The sequence below is a fragment of the Acanthopagrus latus genome, chromosome 24 (genome assembly GCF_904848185.1).
Source record: "Acanthopagrus latus isolate v.2019 chromosome 24, fAcaLat1.1, whole genome shotgun sequence".
NCBI classification, from domain to species: Eukaryota; Metazoa; Chordata; class Actinopteri; order Spariformes; family Sparidae; genus Acanthopagrus; species Acanthopagrus latus.
In genome coordinates this window covers 9,831,746-9,857,486 of record NC_051062.1, presented here as the reverse complement: position 1 = coordinate 9,857,486, position 25,741 = coordinate 9,831,746, and the positions used below count along the sequence as shown (strand labels likewise).

The window sequence follows — 25,741 nt, the reverse complement described above, 5'->3', positions numbered from 1 at the left end:
CCATTTTACCTACCTTTGCATGCTGAACTTCATTTTAATATTCAGGAAATGGACACTACCAAACTGTTACTACATGCAACATTAATGAAAAGCACCACAAGAACGTATGACACTAAAATTCTTGCATATTGCACCTTTAAGGCAGTATTAGTAGATGTTTTCTGGCCACTTGGGGGAAATGTGACAAGTTGGAATCACAACAATGACAGCACAACAATATTAGTATCAAAAGTTGGGCTAGCATGTTAGCATATGGTGGCCTGTTTACACTTCCATTCATGTTAAGCCACCTGGTCTGTATTGTCATGGTTTAGGTTATTGGTTAGTTGTTTCTTGTTTTATTTTGTAGATTATACCCGTTTGTCTCATGTTTGACTTTCCACTTCCTGTCTTTGTCTGTTTTCTCTCCCTTTTTCTCTGTATACCTGTGTTGAATTTGTTTAAAAGCAATAAGTTTTTCCTTTATTTCTCGTTGGATCATCTTGTGTTCCTGTGCTTGTTTCCTGGTCCTCGTGTGCCCTCTGTGTTTCTCGCTTGGTTCTTCGTGGCTTCTGGTTCGTCTTGAGTTTTGTCTGTAGTTTTACGACGTTCCTTTGTCTGCCTTGCATTGATTGCATTTATGCTCTATTCAATATTCACTCTTCTTTTAACTCCGTTTTGGTCTCTGCCATCTCCTGAGAAAAAAATCAAGCTCTTTACCTTCCTAATGCTGCGCTATGTTCTCCAGCTAATTGCTAACTTTGTCTGTCTGCCATTTGTTGCCCTGAAGTGGATTTATCAGAGCTGTTTCTCTGAAAAGAGCTTCCTGCTCTGGCTGAAAACGGTAGATGAGAGCACAGAGACTTGTTAAAGTTGCGCGCCATAAAAGCAAAACAATTAGATGAAAGATGGTAAAAGACTCAAAGGGAAACTGTAAAGTCAGGTGATAACTTCCTGGCACTACAAGTGACCCCTTCACATTACACATAGCTGTTTGACCCATTACCTTAAAAATGTTTTTGTGTGCTTGCTTGTGTATTCTCCTATTTTCAGCCTGCATGCAGATGGCATAAAATAGCACCCATGAGTTTTTCCAAATCTGTGCAAGTCAAATGCCCCCCAAAACCTGCCACCCCTTTAACCTTACAGATTTACACAGCTGATTAAGCTGCGGTGAATAAACAAGCGGGGGTGGCTGTGAACCTGCTTCACGCCATTATGCTTCTGCTATGATGCTTAAATATAGACATGGATCAATTTAGCCGTTGATTTTTTTTCCCACACTAATTTCCCTACAGGGTCCAATAAGGAAAGACATTAAGTCAGCACTATATTCCACCCCACACTGGAGTCATTTAGTGAGTGCTGCAGTCCATAACAGAATGTACACAGCAACACAAGCGAGCTCAGACAAGAATCAAACACAGATGGCAAATATGAAGAATATATATTTTTCTGTGTGGCAGTGTTTGAGAAGTCATGGCATTTGAAGCATTTTGATGAAAAACTACAAATGAGTCATTGAACTATAGATACTTCTATGAAAGTGCGATATGTCTATCTAAAAAGATGCTTTTGTCATTTCTGAGAAGGTTTCTATTAAAAGTGCTGTTGTGCTCTCGCCTGTTTATGTGCTATAGATAGAAATAGCTTCAAAGTCAAGCTGTTTGCACTTAGCCTCTCTTTTATGGGATCAGCTGACATCCAAAGTGCTAAGATTATACATCTGTAGCATCAAAGGCGTGCTGAAGTGTTAGTTTTGTGGGGGGACACTGTCAGGTGTGAGTTGGTTGTCGTGTTTTTCCTCCCATCGCTCATTTGTAGTGTTTGTTATTTTCCTGTGTGCAGGAAAGGGCAGCAGCTGGAGCCGTCAGAGCAGTACATTTTCAACAGGCTGGAAGGTGGGCGCAGCATGCTAACCATCCGCAACATCCGACAGGGTGACGGGGGGACCTACACCTGCAGGGCCACCAACAAGGCGGGGTCTCAGGAGAGGGAGCTCTTCCTCAAAGTGTTCGGTAAGCATGTTGAAACCGGTGCAACAATCAGACAGATCAAAACAGGAGAGCAGTGGTCATTGCATGTTATTTTTTTTAGTTTCATGTTACCAACAAATCAGCTTACTCTACTGAGTGTTACTGATTTTCTGCAAAACCACAGTGCTTATGCTCTGGTAAAGTTTAGGCACAATAACACTTGGTTATGGTTAGAAAGATATCATGGTTTGAGGGGTTAAAATACCTCTTTTGGTCTCCACAATCACAGCTGAAAATGTCCTCAGAACTTTTTTAAAAACACAAGGTTTTGTCGACGTAAACACGACCACAAACATGGCCGGTAACTGTCCTGAGTTATCCAAAAAAATATCCAATGGATTCCTGCTTAAAATGGTTCTGGAAGTACGTTTTAAAAACTCAAAGGATTATTTAAAGACTACTTTGAACCATGCATACACAATATGTTCATAATTATTTGTATAAAGCACTTCCAATGATGTTCACCTCCATTGGGTGGGATGATCGCAACTCTTTGCCTAGATGAAAGTGTTTTAATTTGAGTAAAGCAGCCATAATGGGACAAACTGAAGGCTTCCTGTCTTTGTTTGTGTTTTAATATTAGGTGTTATTATGTGCTCCTCCACAGCCTTTATATGTAATAGCATTGTCCGTGACAGTGAACTGTGTTTTATGATGATCCATAAAGCTTTATAGTAAAGACTTCCACAAATTCCATTTCATAAAAACCCTCTTTTTCAGAATCACAAACGTCTAAATATGGCCCTCAGCCCAACACAATAACAACTGCATCACTATGATCTAGCCCTGCTGAAAGGAGATATTTCGTTTATTGCTTCATATTTCATTTACAGCCCTCCTAATAAAAAATTTCAATTTATATTTTCATAAACCTGACGGCTATTTCCTCACAGATCACTCTGATAGTGCACACTCGGCCTCATGAAAATGTATGGAGATTTGTGCTCGAGTCATCAACATCCTTTCAAGACGTGAGAAGCGCTTGTTCTTCAAAAAATGCACATTTAAATGGAGAAGTTGGGAGGGAGGGAGGACTTCTGCTTTTTCACTGCACGGTTGTAAGTTAGTTTTATTACCCTTGACAGCACAGGCGGGGAAGAGAACAGGGCATTTACAGTTGACAAGGTGTGCGTGCAAGTGTGTATGTGTTTTACGTTCATGTTGAGGCATTGCTGTGAGACTCTTTCTATTTAATGTCAACCATGTTACCACTTTGACCTCCCTTCGCGACAGATGTTAAGCTAACATTTCACATTGGCCAGCACTCCAATTCGCTGATGCTGTCAACATTTACCCTTAACTTCATCATGATATCCAACATTGATGTATTTTATGCTCACAAACATTATACAAACGATTAGACAGTAGAACCATCAAGTGTCTGCCTTCTCAGATTTTTATGAATATAGATTTTCAACAAAGGAAGGTATGATTCAGGTGGAAAAACAAAAAAGAGAAAATGTATTTCTTGAGGAGATTGCAGAGGATGGGGGGTAATGAGTTGTTACGGAGCTGCAGCAGCTGCTTGATATTCAATCCACAGATGGAGACTCATGTTGCCATTCTACATGTCTTCTTCTTAAGTCTCAGTGTTATAAACCAGTTATCAGAGCTAATTGCAGCCATAACCTCATGAGATAAGTCATCTTGATGTTTTCTGGGAGCAATCCCAAGAGACAAGACCTGCCGTTTTAATTAGTGGTAACTTCAACAAAACAACTCATCCCACATGTGTTCTATTTTTCCTCCCAGCTATACAACAAGTGCACCGGGGTCCCAGCCCTCTTAAACACATCTTCACTAGACATCTCTTGGTTTCAGTTTTTGCCAGGTTATATGGGGTCCAGTAACTTTGATTAATAAGTTTAGAATTCCAAGTCCATTTCTTTCGGCGACGAAGATGGTGCATGTTCTCAAGCAGTAAACTTTTTTTTTCTAAATGTTACCTTTTTAATAGGGTCAGGCTTCTTCTTATGTACAAAAGGTACAAAAACATCCTCCAGATGTACTAGACGGGGCTCTTCAATGTACAAACCACAAGGGTACGACTAAGTTCCCAATGTCTAGGGTACAACAGCTGTATCTTACAGGGTACTGCCCCAGTGACAAGCCAGTGTACCCATAAAATCACTAATATAAATCTTATTTTCTGACAGTGCAGGTCTCCTTAAATATATCCAGTGAGTTCAATCTTACAACTGCCAAAACCAAGACTTGAACGGCGGGCGCCCGTTCGACAGCCTCATTGCCTGGAACGTTCAACTGAAAATCCACCTGTTACACTATTACAAAAACATGTTACTGTTGTTTTTGGTCAGTTTTTAGGGATGTATTTTCTGTAGTTTTTCGCAGGGAACAACCTCAGTGTAGCCAACAGTCAACTTTTTTTGAGAGGAGATAATTTTCCAGCTATCCGAAAGCATCAACAGTAAATGTCAGGTTTTAGTAAAAGAGCAAGGTGCATCTTTATAAACACATTTTTCAGCAGCATTAAGCGATCGTACAGGGAGGAATTCATCACAGAAGAAGCTGAGATAAATATCTGTGTGCAGAGTCCTCTGGTGTCGGCCTCAGCGTGCATCCTTTTGATCCGTTGTCAGTAGTCTGTGAAATACAGCGTCCTCTTTAATGGGTTTTTCATTATTTTCATTATAAGTTGGCTGAACGCGTTGTGGTATTGTCCTCTTTCTTTTGTCATCTGGAAACACATAATGCGCTATTCACTTATGGAAAATGTAAGCAGAAGGAGACAACACTGGTAAATTCGATTTTCATCACATCACCGGAGTCTGTGGCGGGGGATTTTTTTTTTTCAGTTAAACCCACAAAACTTTGTGGAGTGAGAAGAGGCATCGGGGATGGCAGGAGTGAATCTGCGCTGACATTTGCTTTGTGGATCTGTAAAGCTGAAACAACAAATACAGACATTATCGTTATCAGATACAGTCGGTGCCATATTTTGTTTTCTGATACCTGTCAGTGTGTGGGATTGGAGCTTTATGTAACGTTTAATATTGCTATGGGGGGGGGACAATGAAAATGCTGTCCGACAGCAGAATAGAGCACCAGATGTGGAAATAAAGGTGCATAAGCAGCTAACAAAAAAGCAAATGTAAACATCACTAAGCCAACAACAATTCAAGCTGCCCCAGAACTGTATTTAGATATATTGCAAGTGTCAAAAAGCTCATGTAAATATGTCACTTGCTGCTCTTACACTTCCAACATTAATGGCTTTCACAGGGTGAGGGTGAGATTAAGCCTGTTTCTCATGCAGTGTGTCAGTGTCAGGCTTGACACTCAGCGGTAACTAAATTCAACATTTACAAGCTTAATTATCACAATAACTATAATTAATATAATGAAATGTAATTACAGTTATTACCAAATGCTCGAGTAAAAAAAAAAGAAAACAGCGTAGTTTTTAATTACACTGGCAGAAACCTATGTGTCAAACAGAGACAAATAAACAGTAGAAAATACTCCTTGAAGGTCAAATTAATTCTGGATTTTTTAATCTTTCAACACACAGTATAGATGCGTCTCAGTTCTTTTCTCATTTGGAGTTGAAATGTTTCAGATAATGTGTTATTAATAATGCTCCCAGCAGAGTGGGCTTTTTTCACCATGCTTGATAAATGAGACATATTCCATTTAATATTTGCATGATGAAGGGCATCTGGGGCAAAACAGCTGCAGATAAGGTGATGATGAAGAACTGGTTCAGACCAGTTTTATCTGTGCATGCGTTCGTGTGTGTATGTGGGTCCAGCATGTGAATGTGTAGTCATGTTATATTATTGAGTGAAAGTGTGCATTTGTGAAACAAGAAGCCATAACGCCATTTAATAGATGCAGACAAATATCTAAAGTGCTCCTCACATCTTCCTCTCTCAATGAGTCATTTTGTGTCATTGAAGCTCGTTTTTCTTTACAGCAAGAAAAAGTTCTGTCAACGGGTTGAGATAAATTCACTTGTTCCCTCTGCAGCCTCCATCCATCTGGCAGATTGTTGCACTATTATCAGGAAAATGACACTTGATTCTCAATGGAAGTAAGCAGATTTGTTTTAGAAAGAAGTGAAATTATCCATCATTATTGGCAATTTAGGACTCTAGATGGAGACTGAATAACTCATCGGGGTGTGTTTGTAAGTTGGTTAGGTTCGGGTTAGGGTGATAAAACATTTTGGAGACTTATTTTGAAATGATATCTCAGATTTCTTTAAATTTAGGACTTGTTTGTGTGGTTTAAGCCATCATTTCTATTGGATATGATGATACTGTACTCGCCAAGTGACTTGCTGATCTCAGAATGCACAAATACCACTGAAACACTGACTGCACTAGCAGTTGCAAAGGAATTATTTGATGTAGATTAGATAGAAGCTAGAATTGTAGTTTAAAACATTAATTGCGCTGTGTTGCTTAGATGTTTACTGAAGTTAGCATGCCAACCAGCTTGTACCAGCCCGTCCTGTCTCAGAATACCAATTTGTATCGACAACAGTGCAATACTCCCCTTAGTTTCAGCTGGCAGATGTATATGAACAAAATAAACTCTCAAATTATCATTAAATTAAACATCAACATAGCCTCTGTACTTTATCCCCTGTTGTCAGACTGATCTCCATCAGTCTTGGAGCCTGTGTTCAGTCCCAGTTCAGTCTCATGTCAGGCTGCCAGATCCAGTTGAGCTGAACTGTCACCCGAGGGTCAAACTCTTGAACCATTTTCTAATTATCTAACAGCCAAAAGCTACAGCCATGGATAACTAGCAAAATGCAGCAGTTGTGAGTTACTCTGATACTTGATTAAGAGCCATGTTACAATAAACCATCCTTCAAAATTAGAGGTGTAAGTAGTAGGCTCTATCATTTAAAACATTGATTCATCCTCTAAAGATGAGGTCTAGTATTAGTAATGAAAAGAGGAAGAAACAGTAGAATCTGTATTTATGTCACATATACAATGTACAGCACTGTGAAGCTGGTTCTCTGCATTTAACCCATCCTAAGGGAGCAGTGGGCAGCTACAGCGCCCGAGGACCAGCTCAGGATCTGAGTCAGTGCCTCGGTCAAGGGCATCGACGGGAGAATTAACCTAATGTGCATGTTTTGATGACAGAGGAAACCTGAGCACAAGAAGGGTATCCTGCGTGTGTGCGCCTGTTTGTATATCCGTGTGACTCCATGTTTCTACAGGCTCCCAAAATCCCCAGAGCTGGATCGTCCACCCTGAGGGTGAAGCCATGTGAAAACTGCCAAACACTCTCCAGATCCCCCCTGGGCGGTGTTAAAAGCCTTCAGTACAGTAGTCACTATTCGTTTTTCCTTTTCGATTTGATACCGGGCTACTTAGCAGGCACCCTGTTAGGGACTTAAGTGCAGCCAGTGTGAGTGTGTTGGGGGCAAAGAGAAGCGATCCATGATTCATGTGACATGCTCTATGCCCTTGACATGCTTGGTGTTTTCAGGGCTTGCTTAGTATCTTATCAGGAGGAGGCGCCGAGTGAGCAGCACCCGCTGTGGTGCTCGCTCAGACGGCACCGGAGAGGCATCCTCCCAGACCAAAAATCCATATTTATTTGAAACAAAAAAAAGTGAAGAGAGTTCTGATACATTTCATGCTTTTAAACTTTTGCAAAGTCAGATTTCATGTTCTCATCATCTAGGCCAAAAGAATCTGCACGAAATAGGCCAGAGGGCTTCTTTCCTGCTCTGCCAAAACTGTAGAGTACAACAGTGTATGAATGATCTTGGCCTTGACTGTCAGTACCAGCCGTGCATGTGCTCTGTATTTAAACCCTGTGATATAGCCTTCATGTCACCTCCCATGAGTAAGATTTTTTGACAGTCTCTCTCCCGCTCAGTCCTCCCTGCTCCCTCACACCTATCTCCCCCACCTCTCAACCTATTCTTCCTTTGCTCACTTATCTAATTTTTCTCCCCCTCTTCCTCCCGTCCTCTGTGGCCTCCAGTCCAGCCCCACATCACCCAGCTGAAAAACGTGACAGCCGTAGAGGGCAGCGCCGCCATGATCTCCTGTGTGGCTGACGGCGAGCCTCTGCCCGACATTTCCTGGAGGAGAGCCAGCGACAGCCGGACCTTCGTGGACGGAGACAAGGTAGAACCTGCCAAAAAGTCCATCTGGCTCTTTGTATGTGCGTGCGTGTGTGTGTGTCCATCATCGTACAGCACTGGCTCAGACTGTACTGTAAGTTTGAGCACAAACGATATTGGGCAGATGTAAAGTGGATGGAAGGAAGGAAATTAACTGATTTTGCTTGAGATCATATTTATGTTACACTCTGAGTGTTTCTAACATCTGGTGCATTGCGGAGTTTTGATCTGTTGGTCAGCAGTGGCATCGTAGCAAGTCCTAGGTATTCCCCTGTAAGTTTAATCCAGACGGATGGAAAGGAAATAACTTCTTAGCCCTCCATTGTTTGTCCCCTTGTTTTGGTTGTGTATCCATTGCTTCCCCATAGCTATAGGATTTTTGCTACAAAATACGAGGCCATCAATGCTGCATCGTTGACTGAAGTTGCAGACTTTAGCGCTCATCTTTGACAGCCTTTTTCAGATCTTCTCCTCTCAAAATATTCCACTTTCTTGTCCTCAAGAGCAGAGTCTCTAGTCTTGTTAGCTAGCTATACCACACACAAGGGGTTTGGAGCCTTTAGCTCCTTTAGCATAGCGATGAAACAGAATTATATTAGCTGTTGTTGTGTTTGCAGTTGAATTTATTTTCTCTCTTTTGAGCGTCCGTCATGGTTTAAGTTGTGGTTCTTTTTTTGAGAAGTAACATCATGTGTTACGTCTCACTTTCCACTTCCTCTTGGTCTGGTTTCCTGCTCTCATTGCTTCTCACCTGTGATCTATCAGACAGCCACCTCTTGTGTATTTAGGCCCTTGTCTTCCCTTCTCTCTTAATTAGTTTGTCTTTGCTGTTTGCCCTTGTGTTCATGTGTCTCCATGTCCCTTTTTCCTGTCGTCCGTCCTGCTTTTTCATTCCTTATTCCTTGCATTATTTCTCGTTTCTATTTTGCTTTTGGTTTGTACTTTGTTTTGCTCTTGTTCTTGAAGTTTGTTTTCTGCCTTTTGTTGCTTCTGTTTTGGATTTGAATTTACAGCTTTCTTTAGTTAAGTTTACTTTTTGTTATTACCTGCCTGCCTGTGTGTCTTGTGTTTGGGTCCTCTTTGTGAAACTGTGACAGTCTCTCCATTATCTATACTGTTTGTCAGCCTCAGCAGCCCCAGTAAAGAACTTTAACTTGTTAATTTTTTCCTGTTACCAGCTAGCAAATTGAAAATGACAGAACTTTCTCGCACAGAAAACACTGCTCCTGAAACGTTTTGTCGGCAGCCCCACTGATAATTCTGTGACTTTGTGACATCACACTACATCATCATGCCACACATTTGCATCATTTATGTCTCGTGGCTAGTTTGGTACATAAGAACTGATTAAGCACAGCTGCTCTGTTGTTGTTAGGGGGTGCTGGCTCAAGCATGTGTGAGCTGACCAATTACAGCGGACTTGGCACTCAGGAGGGGCTTTAAGGAGACAGGAGCTAAAACAGAGCATTTCAGATGGAGGGGGTTTTTTGTCTGGTAGCGAACGACCCAAGACCCAATACTGGTCCACAGCCCAGTGATTAGGAACCCCTGAATTAGATGAAGTCATGGTACTTAAGGCTCTTTCAGACATTGAGTGGTTGCTGCCACTGGAGCTGATTCATCTGGTAACTAAATCTTCCTGATTTAAACAAAGATTATGATGTCATTCTGCAGAACTCGCTGTTAAGTCCTGTCATATTGCGTTTCCTCTATTTGAAGCTGTTAGATGAGATTATAGTTGGTGGATAGCAGCAGTCTGCTTTTGCATAGTTTTAAACGTGTCTCTGAACACGATTCTCTAGTGAAAACCTTGAATTTGCCCAAATGTCACTTTGAAATGACTTTGAAATGCAAACCTGTTTTCCAACCGGCTTTTGTTGAGTTTCACTAATGAGGGTTTTTTTTAATAAATCTTTTTAATAAAACAAAGGTGTCCTTGAATTAGCTGAACTCAAAGAAGACCACAAAATCATCTCGCTGCAGATGAAGCTTAAAAAACGACTAAAAACTGATCTCATGTCCAAACAAGAGTACACGTGGGATGTTTTGCTTATGTGACCATTAAACTCGTCACTGTTTTTATTTATGTTGAGAAAATTGGACCCGGTCTGGATGAGCACTAAAAGAAATGGGCGACATTAGCAAGTGATAACTCGTATATGTCCTCATAAGAATAAAAGCGGACATCATCGTTCCCATCTGCCATACATGAAATGCTGCAATTAGAGTCGTTTATTGCCAACAGCGCAGCTCGAGGCCCGTCTAAAGGTGGATGCTGATTACGTTTACATTTCAAGAGTTCATTATTGATCTTCCTCTCTGAGTGCAGAGTCTCGTGTTGTATACAGAGAGCAGACACTTACGTTGCTTTTTTTTTTCGTATAACTGACGTGCGAAGCCTCAAAGACTCTTACAAAATCAAAGCTGCCCTCGAACAAAACATGCACACTCACCTTGGCGCATGCTTTTTTTTTTCTTTTTATGCAGGGAATGTTTAAATCTCTTGACTTTGCTGAGATTATTATCTCAAGGGAAATCAGCAGCGCGCATTTATTTTGATTAGCTCTCAGCACAAAGAAGCAGCAAGAACCTTGAAGTTTTCCGGGCAAACGTTAATACTTTCAGTCTGCACGCCTCTCCTTCGACGACACTGACATTTTATGTAATCCAACTTAAGGAACTGAAAAGATACATTGTGTTTTCCCCCTCTCGGCATTCATCGCTCACTTCCATGAGAATGGCCTTACCAATCAGAAATCGAATGAGGTGCGGCGGCTTTTTTCTTGGAAAAGTAATTATTCCTGAATGAGCCGCCATCAGTGTCAAAATCATGCATGCTTTTCCGTCACAGCTTCCCCGGCGAGAAACTTGGAGCTCTCAAAGAGGGGGAAAAAAAAGAAAAACAAAGATGGCAGCCCTTCTTTTGCTGGGGAAAAAAAGGTCACTGGCGAGATAAATGAATGTGTGCATTGGCTCGAATCGCTTGGGTTGATAAATCACAGCTGAAAATGAGAGTAAGTGCTCCTCTTCCCGCCGCAAATGCAATTATGGAAATGCGTGGTGCAAACCAACACACCTAAACATACGCAAAGACAAACACGGGCCTGTGTGGCGTGCGGCGTGATGGATGGCCGCAGTCATTTAGGTTTAAGGCGGGATGTTCCTCTCTCAATTTGCTCTCCAATCTGCATATCCAGTCCACGCACGCACACACACTCACTGCTCGGTTGTTGAGAAGCTTCAAAGGACTCAGTTTTTTGCTCACTGCATAATGTTGCTCCCATTTTTCTCATTCTTTGTCAACTGGCACCTTGACCCTCGGTAAGAGACCATAATGGGATGCAGTTCCCCCGAATTTAATTATGAGCGGAGCTGTGATTTGAGTCGTTGTATTGTTTCAGTGCTCTGGTATTGTACTGCCACTCCGTAGGCCCCAGTCCATTCATACACAACACCCAGAGCTGAAGAGCTGCCAACACCGAAAGCCTGTACTGTTAGATTGACGAGCTGTATGTGATGCAACAGACTCCATCTTTGAAGAAGACATACGCATTTCAGGGCTGCAGCTCTGTATTGCTTCTGTCTGAATCGTCTCTTTAAACCTTGAAACTCCCACATTGTGACATTATTGTTTTGCTTTCCAATCAACGCCTCATCACAAAAAGAAGCGCACTATATTGAAACCAGATGATAGTATTGTCCTCCATTGGCCTTCGTTTCCTCGCACCTGAAGCCATTATTAAATGTCATTTTGTTGACGATGCAGTAATCATTATCGTGTCGCAAAATATGAACAGCCCGTGTTCGGTCCCCCCACCAAACTGTTGGAGTAAGCCCGAGTGAGAGGAGTGTGTTTCCAGGCTCGCTGACATTTACAGCTGACATTTTTAATATGTGAGTTCTCTGGCAATTGGACTAAGGTAACACAGGAACGGTCTCCATAATCCTATTTGAGAGGCTGCATCAGAGATTCACATGCTCACTATAAACGCACGTTTTCTGAGGGTCTTATGGATCTGATAGGGACGGGATTTCATATATTCCTGCCCTCCTTTTCACCTGCTTCTGCTTTCATCTTCCAGCAGCTCCCTCTACTTGCACATTTCTTCACCTTTTATCTCCATGCTGTCGTGTTGCTCACGTGCTTACAGTATGTGTGAGTGCGGTCGCAGGGACTATGCAGGCATCCGCGGGCGTGCGCGTGCGTCTTGCTGTTGTGTTCACGTCTGGCCGCTTGCCTTGTCGTTCGAATGAGCTGCATATCAAACAGGCTGCGCTTTAGGGGCTGAGTTCGTCTCTAGACAGACCCTGTCAGTTGGCTGGGGGGTGGCAGCGGCGGTGATGGAGGCGGTGGGAGGGGGATAGCGAGTAATTTCCTGACTCAGAAGCTCCCTCCTGGAAGATTTCCTCTCTCTCTCCTCCCTCATCCTCAGCATTCCTATTCATTGCACACCCTCCCAATCCCATTGACCTCAGCTGGCGAGGCAAACAAGCAAAGTGTGCAGTGGCAGCACAAAGAGACCAGAACCAAGCCTCTAAAAGCCGCTTCACCTCATTGGTTAATAGTATGGCAACGATAAGAGCACAGATAAGCATTTCTAAACAGGATAATGCTGAAGCAGTCTGCGAGTGACAACATAAAGAGAGTGTGATTCAGAAGAGAGGCGGCCTCACGGCCGAGGCTTATGAGGCTTAGACACATAATGAGTATTAGCAGAGGCAGGGGGGTGACAGGAGGGCATTAGAAGGGGCTGGATGTGCATTGATTTACTGGGGAAATCTTTAGAGGAGGTGTGCAGAATGAGCACATCCACAGACCTATATCACAGACTTACTTATAAATATGCAAATGTGCATAAGTAGAGGGGAATACAGACACACACAACACAAATGCAAGAACTCATCAGTGCAGAGACAACACACTGGAGGTCAAAAAGCAGAACAGTAACTACTTTACATCTGTATTTATTTTTAGAGTTTGTTGCTTTACATGTAATGTAACTTAATAGTTAATGCAGGCAATCGATGGCAGTGAAGGGAAAGATTCACTCGTCTCAGAAGAAATCATACCAGCACAAACTAAAGATGAGCAACAAGAAGTTGCAGTTCAAGGAGGGATTATGTGCCAGGCAATTAATTGCCAGTGACTTCCTCCTGTCTCCGCTGGTTGCGTGGCAACCTCTGGGCAACAATAAGAATAAATAAACAGGTTATAACGAAGTAATCACCCTGTATGAAGTGCTGTTGGAGGGACTGTGTTTTGGACAGAGCTGTTTCCGTCTGTTTCCAGGCTTTGTGCTAAGCTAAGAGGATGCTAGCTCCAGCAACATATAGATATGAGAGTGGCACCAGTGTCACTGTCGCCTTTTCTTTTAGCCAATTTAACAGGATGCTAGCCCCAACAATATGTTTAGCAGATGCTAGCCTGAATAATGGGACAGCCTCCAAGCTAGCAAACCTACATGTTAACAATGGCAAGTTACCCTCATCGTAGGCTGTTAGCTAAATGTACAAACCTGAACAAGCCCTAGAAACATGGTGGGGTACAGTAATAAGATTGTTAACAATCTCATTCTCTTGACGTCCCAGTCATAAATGAGTTATGTTGCTGATGCAGTTGGTATTTACTGGTCAGAATCTGGTATAAGGACACTTTGACATGCAGACCAGGGGAATCGAACCAGCGACCTTCCAATAACAAAACACAGGCTTTTCCAATTGATGAATTTTCCAATCTGATGATAAATGTGATGAACACAGGCTACAAAAAGTTTTATTTGCTCTGTTGCTCAAATAAATGTGTAACAAAGAAGCTGATTTGACATTCTCTTTTTCACAGACAAGGCCCTGCCATGAACGGGAAGCACAGTTGTACTTGAGTTCTTCTTATTATTCATAGAGTATGACAGTGCCAGGGGGTATTTTCAATACAAGTACCCATCAAACAGCACATGGCATACATTATGTTGGCAATCTATTCTGCACTCTCCAAGCCTTTGTGAGCCAAAAGACATGGCTATCAACTACAGTTGCAGCATCTCATGACTCCACTAGGAAATGATGAAAAGGGTCTGCTTGTGTAATCTGAGACACTGTGGGGAAGCTGATGTCTGATTATGTAGAGACTGCTGACATCGACATGTTTTCTATTAAATTATCAGAGGAGTGGACACATACACACACACACACTGCACAGAGGCTTTGTGGCTAGAAAAACTATATAGTTACAATTGATCACGATTCCCTGACAACTAAAAACATCCATCTGATTGACAAACTTGCTCTTCCCAGATTGTTGCTTTCCAATTGCTCAATTAAGTCAATTAGGATAAGCAGTTTTCTAGAGTAAAACCAGAAGTTATTTAGCTCAAGGCTACAAGAGTTAATAGAGGCTTGCACTCAATTTAGTGTTGAGGGTTTGTTCCTAATAAAGGAATTAGAACTAAAACAAAACAAACCAAAAAAAAAAAAAAGCTGAGGCTGAGAGTCAAATGAGGCTCCCAGTAAGGCTATTCAGGGGGGGAATGTCCCACAATTCTTTGGGAGGTTTTTGTGGCTGTAATCAGCATCTTGTTTGTGTGTTTCTGCAGCATTGAGTGACTTGTGATTCAGTGCTGTAATTCCCAAAGATACTTGACTATCAAATGGCTCCTCCTCTTGTCTTAGGACAGATAGTGTTTTACTTTATGTCTCCCAAAGTATCTCCTGCCCGGTTCATATTCACTCCAGACTGTAAATGCTTTCTGCACAGAGAAGATGCTGCAGGAAATCTGAACCATAACTTCTTAATGGACATGGGCAAAAAGTAATAGAAAATGTAACAGCTGCAAGCTTGTTTAGGTTTGTACCATTAGCGAGCAGATTATGGGTCAGTCAATTTGCCATTGTCAACATGTAGGTTGCTATCTTGGAGTTTGTTGTTTTTTCCTGTAGAGGATTATGAAAGCATTGTTCAGTTGCACTTTTTCTGGGCGCATGTGCCAAATAGTCACATCTTGGTGCCCTGTAGCTATCATGCCACTTAACCCCAACCCTTTTGACATACGAGGGTCTTTAAAGGTGCAATATGTATGAATTTGAGTTAGTAATTATTAGCAGAATGGGAAGAGATAACAGTTTTGACATTATTAAGAGTATGTGTTGCAGAAGTATCCTCTGAAGTAAGCATGCTAACTAGCTAGCCCCAGCCCTTGCATCTTTATGGGTTTCTCATTTCATAGGGGGGTATTTCAAACATTACCCCTTATAACTCTGTTCTGAGGGGCAAGGGGGGACTGGAAAACAAGGGATAAGGGCATAAACTGGAATTGGAATTGAGCCTTGCAAATATAACATAGACTTAAAGTCACGTATATGTGTGTCAGCAGTCCTTATAGAAATAACTGTCCCACTTTGGGTTTTTGTTTTGTAGTTTTTTTGTCTTATTTTGTAAATTATATTATTGTCATGTTTTACTTTACCTTACTTTTCACTTCCTGTCCTCGTCTTCTTCCCTCACTTTCTCTGTGTACACCCGTGGCGCATTAGTTAATCGTTCCCATGCGTATAAGCCGGTGTTTAAGGCTTCTTGTTCGTCTTTTGTAGTTTTGTATTTCTCTCTAGTTTTGTCCTTGCACTTTTCTTTGCCTGCCCTCTGTTGTTTACATTTTGGACTTTGGACATGGACTCATCATTAAAACACACGTTTTGTTCTTAAACCCGCCTGCCTCACTGTGTCTGTGTTTGGTTCCTCATCATTTACAAAAAACCTCAACAACAAAATGTTGATTTATTCTGTCCTGTATTGCTGATTGTGTGTCATTTCAGCCCTCACATGTATCCTGGGCTTCAGGAAAATAGTTTCTTTGGGGTGACAAAGGTTATCTTACAAAGGTAAGGCTCTTGGGACCACAGCCGCATCCTGTCTGCAACAAGGATGCTCCTAGGCTGTTATTTCTCATTACGAGTGAACGTCGATTACGGGAATGATAGCCTCGTCTGCTGTAATTGACCCGTTGCTTCGAATTGATACCATCTGTCTTCATACAGATGTAATGACCTTGTAATAAATCGACAGTTTATTGCATCAACCCTGGCTCTGTGTGACAAGTGACGCTTGGCCGCCAGGGAGGTCACAATGGATCAAGGGGCCTTCAATGAGTCGCAAGTACAAAAGTTGGACGAGGAACTTTCTCTCAAGCACTTAGCAACAGGACTGTCCTTCGCCTTTTGGATTCCTTGGGGTGCTTTTTCTTTCTTTCCAAGCTTTATACAATAACAGAGCATGGCTGTTGTTCTTTCTTTTCTTTAATTATAGTATCAAAAGTAAATTGCAAGACATGTTATACACAAGAGCTATAATCAATCTCGTGCTTCCAAGTTAGCTGTCTCGTTAGCTGCTCTGAAATGATGTGTTTATGGTTATTTTTGATCAGACATTCACACACCAAACCACTCATTAAGGGCAATAACTGTGTGAAAATTATAGGCATGTAAACGTCGCCGAAGGCTCTCTACAAATAAACATCGCAGTGAGATTTTTTGACCCTCTCTGGCTTGAAACCTTAACAGAGAAGTATCTTTTCAGGCTGCGGTGCATCTTTTTGTGCAATGAAAAAATGTGGCTGTTTCTGTCTCTTCAGAGTCAGGACGGGCGCTTCGAAGTCCGGGGTCGTCACGGGAAGTCAGTGTTGACCATCAGTGGCGTCAAGCTCACCGACCTGGGTCGATTCGACTGCGAAGCGCTCAGCAGGATCGGAGGCCATCAGAAGAGCATGTTCCTGGACATTGAGTGTGAGTGTGTTTATTATCTGATCCGTTCTGCACATTCACACAGCTGTTTCCAGTTATTTCCCGCTAATTAGACCACACACACTGTCCTGAGTGGAGGGCTAATCAGGTAAATTAAGTGAAAACACCTGTGTGACTGCACTGTAAGCTTGTATTAACATTCTCACCCCAGCTTTCCTGATCTGAACTACACTAAAAGAAAGAAACAATGTGGAGCAATGTGATAATTTCTTTCTTTTAGAGGTATTTTGGTTGTATTTAATACAACTTCATTATTGATACTTATATAATATTACTCACATGGTGAGTCATAATTACCAGATATAAGGTTCAAACCATGAGATAAGTCTAAATTATGTGATAAAACATAATTATGACGTTGAAAGTCATAATCATACAGAAGTAATAATAATGAGATTGACAGCCTCAATTATGAGATACAAAAATATAAAATTATGAGAAGTCTCTCCAGTGGCTTTCTGTTCTTCAATAGGTTACAAAACAATCCATTGCTGCTGACAAGAGTGTCCGTAAACTTGGGAAAATAGTACAATTATTCAACATGACCTTTTTGTTTGGAGTAAATATTTAAGCACGGAGTTGTGTACCTATGTCTGAGGGCAAAATGAATAAGTATGTAAGCTATGGAGCCTTCTGATACAAACCCTCGCTTCCACCCTCTGCATCTTTATGTGTCGTCTCAGATCCATGATGTGAAAGTGAAGCACGCCGTCGAATCGGCAACCTCGCATCAACACGTTAACCCCCTGCAGTCTTGTTCCAAAGTTCAAAAGTTCAACCATGCTTATTTCTAATAATTGTTTTCACACTTGGGCTGGTTTACTTCCTGAAGATCATTATAATTGTATTAGAATAAACCACTCACCCCCTCAGAAGCAGCTGTATCCACAACCCCACACACAGTCTTCACAAGGGTTAATTAGTGAGATGATACCATGCATCGCCTTCGTTTTCTCCCCGCGCTGACAGATCCCCTACTTCTTTTCAAGCGAACCCATTCCTCAGCGCTGGTTGTTTGGGGTTATTTGGGGCGGGCTATCCCCTGCCTAATGAGCTCTGAAGCAAAGATCTCCGTTTTGGCCTCGGAATGATTAGCTTCATTATGAGCTCTGTTGCCTGAACGAAACCAATGGGAAGTGCTTCTTGTCTTTTTTCTCTTTTGGTGGCAGCGTTTCCACCTTGAAGCTCAAAGGAGCAGCAAAGAGAAAGGGCATGAAAACAAATATATCCAGAGAGACAGCAGGGGGGGAGAAATGAACACTGTATCTCTATTGTCATGTGCAAACCAATTTTCTCCTCTTCTGGTTGAGGTGATTTCTGGGTTCATAGATTCCCCACTTCAAAATCTGCTTTGAATACTTCCTGAAAAAGTTGACGCTCACTTTCCGAGCATGAAGCAAAGCCGCTGTCAGCATACTGTAAACTTGTTTTGCCCGTGCCACAGCTGACAACTCGCTCACCGACTCGACTCCCACTCTGCAGAGAGACACAGGCTGGGAGTCTGACTGTGGCGGGGCTGAGCCAGCCGTTGCCACCGAACTAATGAACTCATTTACTAAGTCACTGCAGGCTGCGGGGGGATAACACGTCCTCGGCTGTGACAGAGAGCCAGGCATCAATCTCTTTAATGGAATCCTGCAAGCGGGCATAAAACAACCATAATGCCTCTCCGACTGAGCTGGGCTGACTGGGCCAAAAGAAACCCGCACGACAGCTCACCGCTGCGCTCGTCCATTACTGCCCTTCCTATTTGCCGGGGCAAATGAGCTTCTGTTTACATCCTTTATTTTTATTCTCGGGGAGATGATCGTAATGGAGATCCCCCCGCTCCAAGCATGAGGTGGCTGCAATTAGGTTAAAGTTTCTTTTTAACATCGCAGGGAGAGTTTGGGAAGTGTTAATGAAAGGCTTTCTCTTGGCCCTTTGAGGAATTTGCGGGTTAAGCCTCGGCGAGTCATTTTTGCGTCTTTGATCATCCAGCTCAGCTTCACCTTTTTTGAGTTTAGTGTTTAATTGGCAGCCACAAATTCCAAACACACCAGCGGTTACACCTGTCGCAATTAAAATCTCAGTTAAGCAAAACATTTACCTCGTGAATGACCATGAGAGATAATATCTCTATATTTCGGACAGATATACCGAAGTTCCTCACCAACCACACCATCTTCTACTCGTGGGAGGGGAACCCAGTGAACATAAGCTGCGACGTGATGTCCAACCCACCCGCCACCATGTTGTGGAGGCGAGAGCGTTTCACCATCTCCGCGGAGGGAACGGCCAACACGCGTGTGCACAGCGTGGAGGGCAAGTCTGTGCTGGAGGTGAGTCCAGAATCTGTCCGTCTGTGGTCAGTTTCACAAGCAATTACAGACCTAGTGCTGAGATGTAATATCTGTGTAGTTTGTACTGGTGGTTGGACCAAATAAGTAATGGAACTAATTTGGGCTGTTGCTCTAACCTGTACCTGGACATTTTTCACATTTTTCTGATGTAATCAACCAGCCCCAAAAAGAGCAGATTAATCAAACTGGAAGTATTAAAGTAACTCTAACTTTCAGCTCGAATCACGATGATATATGAGTTAGTTGACCCAAATTGCTCCCCCCACCCCCCTTGGCTTTTGGCCGATGGAGCACCATTAAAACTGCTGTAACCTTCATCTGTTTTGCAGTTTGCAATCCTCTTCCTCCTCTCTGTGTCACCACAGTTGAACGACTCCTTTTTTTTTTTCCAAGGCAGCTCTCTTTGTCTCTTTCTTTTCTTCAAACATTTTTCTTTGCAAGGCCTGTTTGGTAGCATAAGCTGTCACCATTAGCGCTGGAAAAAACTACATAATGCACCTTTAATTTAACCACTGGGCTCCAACTAAGGGGAAGCATCTGCCGTTTTTTTGAAAAGTCAAAGAGCAAAGAAAATTCTCCATAGAGCTGGTTGATTCTCATGACCCATGATCGGTGCAGCTTTAAAATGCTTTTTAGGCCTTTGAACATCACAAAATATCTCCTTTCACCTCCCTGGAAGCAGAAATTACTTGGAAATTCTCATCAGTGGGGGTTTTTTGTGAGAAATAGGTATTTCTTTTATTTCATTTGTTCAAAGCTGTGGTGCTGTGTCTGTTTCTAGGTGACTCCTATGTCCGACAGGGACTTTGGCCGCTACAACTGCACAGCCAGGAACAACATCGGAGTGCGGTACCAGGAGTTCATCCTGGCTCAGGCAGGTGAGTGTGCCTCCGCCATTGTTCGCCCCGAGATAACGAGATTGCCGATTTGGTTTCAGGTCCAGAATGTGTGGAGTCAGGGATCCCACACCTTTTGAATCACCGCTCTCACACTAACCTGAACTGTTCAACTGCTTTGTAACCCTCTACCTCTCGACTAATGGTAATGGCCTTATTTGCAATTCTCAGGAAGATAAATTCCACTACAACTCCCACCCTCTATTCAGCCTAGCCTAATCTCAAATAGTGCCGGCTGATTTACCATACCCCTCGCTATTTACTGAAGTACCCCCTAATTTACGGTAGCGCAGGCTAATACACAATAGTGCAGTCCAATTATCTTTAGTGCAGATTGAATTGCTCTGGCTAAGGAGAAAAGTAGTGAGCAAAAAGCTGACCTAATACGTAGTCTTGCAGGAAAACAATGTGTTTTGGAAGTTGTTTTGACACTAATACACAATGCACACCGACACCCACACACTCATGTAAATGTGAAAAGTTTGAGCCAGTAATGGAGTCAGAAGAGAGACGATCTCCAGTGGAAGCTGCAGGAACTCGCTGTCCTCAAACAAACCTTGAGTAAACAAAAAAAAAAAAAACGCCGGTGTTGTTTTATTCTAACAGGGCCACAAGTAAATACATGAGTATGCTTTTAAAGTGAGAGACGCGCCGGAAGAAAAAGGGCAAATTTGTTGGTTTGTGGCTAAAACAACTCCAAGGACGAATGAAAGATGCGGCGCGGAGTGATGCACCACCTTCCGTCAAAATGAAGCAAATGATGTTAAATTGCTTTCAAGGCTTTCAGTTATTCGAGCAATAATGTCTATTTTAAGTTTTATTACGAGAATGACAGTGATGTAATAGGTGAGTCAGTGCCTGCCTGCAGCGTTAAGAGTAACATCAAGTGAAGTTTCATTGCGTTATGTTTTTTTTTTTTTTCTTTTTTGGGCGAATGTCAACATGTGCTTGTAGTTTAAAAGGTTTTTAACTCTCAAAGTTGCTAACTATTGAACTAGTGTTGTAATACAGCATATCTCATGTTTATTTGATGTACTCAGTGGCTTCCAAGGTTTTCGGTGAAAGTACAGTGGTTGTAGAAAGAACAGAGTAATTAATGAGACTGTCACACAATCTCGTTTATCCCGTTTTTTCACACAATCAGCCGAGAAAGTCAAACAAAAGGGGTTTTAAATCAACAGTGATACCGAATAACTGTTGCATAGAGGTTAATTGATTAAAAAGTTGCTCAGAAACAGTTGATTTGTGGCCGTAGAGCTCAAACAAAGAGAAATTCCCCATAGAGCAGGTGTTGATTCACAGTGGGATCAACACTACAGACAACACAGCACGCTTCACAACACACATTTGTCATTTGACCCGTCATTAAGACGAGAATACTGACAAGTTGTTGTTGCGTGATAATAAAGAGAACAGAGTAATTAATGAGACACGATGTCATCTATCGTATTTTCCTCTACAATCAGCCCGAAAGTGAAACAAAAGGGGTTTTAAATCAACAGCAATGCCGCTGAACTCAATGGATTAAGCTGTCTGGGCGCAGATAAAGGGCTCTAAATGTGTTTGCACAAGCATACGTGTGCATTGTAATATGAAATTTGGGATGCAGTTGGACACCTCACATGCACCTCTGATAAAATGTGATGTTTATTTCCAAACAAATGGAGCTAGAATGTGCTTGGCGGAGCTTTTGGCATGTAAAACTGTGAATCCAGTTTTAATTATGGAGATTCTTCATGGGTAATATGAGCTGATGTTTTGTTTGTTTGTTTTCAGTGAATTCATATTTCAGTCCAGCCACAAAATCTTTCTTGTCTTCACATTTTCTTTCCCGTTTTTTTGGTATTTTATGCATTCAGTAATATAAAATCTGCAAATACAACAAAAAAAAAAATTTATGAGAAATTAACTAAGAAACCGTGATCTGTCTTTATTGTAATTGAAATGCTGTTTGTGTTTGACCCACGTCATTGTTTCTGTCCTCTCAGATGTACCGTCGAATCCGTACTCTGTGCGTCTCTCAGCTGTTTCCCAGCGCCTGGCGACCGTCACCTTCATGAAGCCCGACTCGCACGGCGGGGTGCCCATCAGCTACTACCTGGTCCAGTACAAGGAGGTCGGCTCACAGGACTGGCGGGACGTCAAGTCACACAGTGTCCAGAGTGAGTTGTGTTTACATTCATTCGATAATCTTAAAAGAGTTTCTAAATCTTGATGCTGTACTCGCCTAAAAGAAGTGTCCTTTATGTGCTTTCACTGTGAAGGACGGCTAAAAGCACCCACTACTTTCATCTCCTCGATCCGTCAGATCAATAACAAAAGCTTTCACCTGTTCACAAGCTCAGCTCATTTTATGGACACAGCTTTAAGGTCTCATACATTGTATAAATGAGGGGTTGGTTAAAAGCAGTGATCAGTTCTGCTGAACCGTAAATAAATTACATATTTCCAGCCCATGGAACAAAATCTCGTGTTCGGTCAAACAGAAACCGCAGTGAGCCGTGTCTGAGACCTTCTGGGAGTTTTACGATCCAGTGGTCTCTAACAGAGGTTGATAAAAGACATTTTCTCAGCTCTACTTGAACATAAACCAGACATTATGCAGGTTTTAGACCATTTCGCACACACAGTACCAGCAGGTTTTTGAGGAAAGGGGATGCCATCTACCTTGTTGTAATGGTGATTCCGAACTTCCTGTTTAGATCTTTTGCTGAATCATAAAACTTAATTGAGTCTGTCCCTTTGTTTAATTGGAGAAACTTTTGCATGTGATCTGTCTTGATTCTTTTCTCAATTTACATAAATGAGAGTGGCAAGGCCCAATAGTCCCCTTTGGACATCAAGATCCATGTGGTATTCACTGAGGACAACCCATCTCGCAATGTTAAAGAAAGCAGGAAAAAAGTCCTGTAAACATCCTTTAATCCAGATTCGCAATTGGGTCTGTTCTCCATCCTCGATCCAAGTTTTAAGGAAATCCATTCAGTGCTTTTTGTGTAATCCTCCAGACAAACCAACCAATCGACAAACAAACACACACAGGAGAAATCATGCCTTCCTTGGCGGAGGTAGTAAATGCTGACGGTAACGACCACTCAGAGATCAGAATTTGGCATAAAAAAGTACTACAATGCCAAGTATACATGTACAAAACTCACTGCTGCTTCTTTGACAACACTAACATCCTATCAGGCGTTTTACCAGCATTTTCTGTCTGCTAACCCGACTGCAAATTGAACAACAGCGATCAAACATGAGTAGGAACCGTATCACATGATCTCTGGAGCGATTCTTCAAAGCCTCGGCCCTGACATGTTTTTGGGTCACAACGAACCTCAAACACCTCGTGGGGAGAGTGCCAGAAACCCGCCGAAGCCAGAGGAACACGCTCCTCCTCTTCTTATGCTGCCATGACTACAAATTGATTTCTGAGCCTGTTGGTGGGAAAGCCGGTGAAGGATGGATGGGTGGAAAATAGAAGCTGGAGGAGTAACGGCGCGGCTGATAAGCAGGTCCGACAAACCTGAAGGGCTTATCGCTAATATCCCTCATTTCAGAGTCAATTACAATATGGAGATGCAGCGCGGTGAATACTAAACTGTGCTAGTTTAAAAAGTGTACATGAACACATGGAGGGAAAGAATGAAGGACACGCATGATGGAAAAAGGAGAAAATATCGAATATAGAACTCGACTGTAGCTGAATTTGACCCTTCATTTGAGATTAGGACTAAAATACCAAAATTGGGAGCTGGACTAATTACAATCCAATAAGTGGTATCATATTATCATAGAAGCCACTTGAGATATCCTCAGTTGAGGATCCTCACACACTAAACTCTTCAATATAATGAGATGCCTGGACTCGTTTCATTGGAATGCTTTTGCCCAAATTGAAACGTCTGCTTATAGCCTGGAAAGTAACCTAGCGCGGCTGCAAATTGCAGAATTTGTTTTCAGTTCCAGGACTAAAGAACTGCAAAAGCACCTATTACCATTCAAGTATTTAATTTGTGCAGACTGACAAAAACAAGTTTCACTCGAGCTCATTACACCACCGACTCTAATGCAGCTTTTTTCCTGAACAGTGAAGGTTATGTAAATAGACTCTTGTGACTGTAGAATTTAAAAAGGGATCTGTATTGTGCTCTGATAATGAGTCTTCCTGTTTTCTTCAATCTTCAGTGTCATTTAAAGTGTGGTTGCAACAGATTATGCTGTTCAGACTCGATTTACATCTAGTCTTCTTTACCATCTGGTCTTTGAATATGTTATTAATTGTGCAAAGGTCTCTTTTCTGTACAGCAAGAGCTTTTTTCTGTGAGACTTGCAACACGTGAGCACATAAATAATGATGGAATCAAAGCCATAACTCACATTATATCAAATCAAATTATAACCCTAAAAATGTGAGTTAAGCAGTAAGTGATTTTAGGGGGGGTTCTGGTAACGCCAACCCTTATTTAACAAACTGGGAATGACACTCAGCAATCTTAAAAAATCTCAAGAAATATCAGAATGCTTCAACTGAAGTGTTTTTGGGTGGTCAAACAGCATCTAAAAAGACACCCTCACTCAACACTTTTCCCAAGTCAGAATTGGGGGTGCAATGCAACTACCAATTTGATGATCACACCCACTTAACCAGCCATCGGTAGAGCCGTTCTCTAAGTCCATTTACTTCTGTTACTTTTTGTGTGATCAATAGAATTGCAATACTTTGTGAAGAAACTGTCTGAAAATGTGCAATCTTATAGCCATCAAACAGATTATTGTGTTTCACCCCTCTTTATAACAGCAGGCCTTGCGTCCGACCTTTGAGTGTGGTCATTTGAAACAGATAAAAAAAAAGCTTTTGCCTTTTGACAGGAACAGTTTGTTCCACTCACACCAATATGAGCAAGAGTATGGTTGGCTCACAGTTGAACTCAGTTCATCTGAAAGGTGCTGGATAATAATAAGCCAACAAAGGTAAATGCATTTCACCATGAACATTGTGTCCAGTGGAAACCAGTCTTGAAAACACACCTTCAAATGTGAAAGACTGACTGATGAATAATGCAGCTGGTCCTTGGAAGCGGGTTAATAATGGAGTTGGGACTGTGCCATGCCATGAGCAATTGCAATCAGATTTTGTGGATTCATGAGTGATTTTTCCATTCAGTATTGTAAAAGTCCTTGTTAACCTTGATGCTTTAAGGCCTGTTTGTTATTTTCCTAATCCACTATGGCCCCAAACCATGAAATACCCATTGTGCTAATACTCTGATCTCCACACAATTCATGGTCACCGCATACATTTTCTTGATGACATGAGCTCTGGTCCTTTTCCTCCATCCAGCCACAGTGGTGCTGACAGGACTGGAGCCCAACACGACGTACGAGGTCCGAGTGGCAGCCGTCAACGGAAAGGGTCAGGGAGAGTTCAGCCACACGGAGACCTTCCAGACTTTACCCATCCGTAAGTCCTCCAGCGTGACCTGGACACGGCTCATTTCGTGACACATTCCTCACAATAAGAGCCTCTCAGCTCGTTAGGATCTGCCCCCAAAAGGGATCTTCAAATGTAGTCTAACA

General features: G+C 42.1%; 1 protein-coding gene across 8 annotated transcripts in view; it reads left to right on the top strand.

The window, feature by feature from the left end:
• Window positions 1-25,741, top strand: part of LOC119015499 (neural cell adhesion molecule 2-like) — a 499,946-nt gene that overhangs the window by 393,804 nt on the left and 80,401 nt on the right. For all 8 annotated transcript variants that reach the window (XM_037091542.1, XM_037091541.1, XM_037091536.1 and 5 more), the window contains 7 exons: window positions 1,828-1,997; window positions 7,995-8,140; window positions 16,758-16,908; window positions 19,060-19,247; window positions 20,050-20,146; window positions 22,153-22,326; window positions 25,506-25,625. In XM_037091542.1, coding sequence (XP_036947437.1) covers window positions 1,828-1,997; window positions 7,995-8,140; window positions 16,758-16,908; window positions 19,060-19,247; window positions 20,050-20,146; window positions 22,153-22,326; window positions 25,506-25,625 — 1,046 coding nt within the window. The remainder of the gene's footprint in view (window positions 1-1,827; window positions 1,998-7,994; window positions 8,141-16,757; window positions 16,909-19,059; window positions 19,248-20,049; window positions 20,147-22,152; window positions 22,327-25,505; window positions 25,626-25,741) is intronic.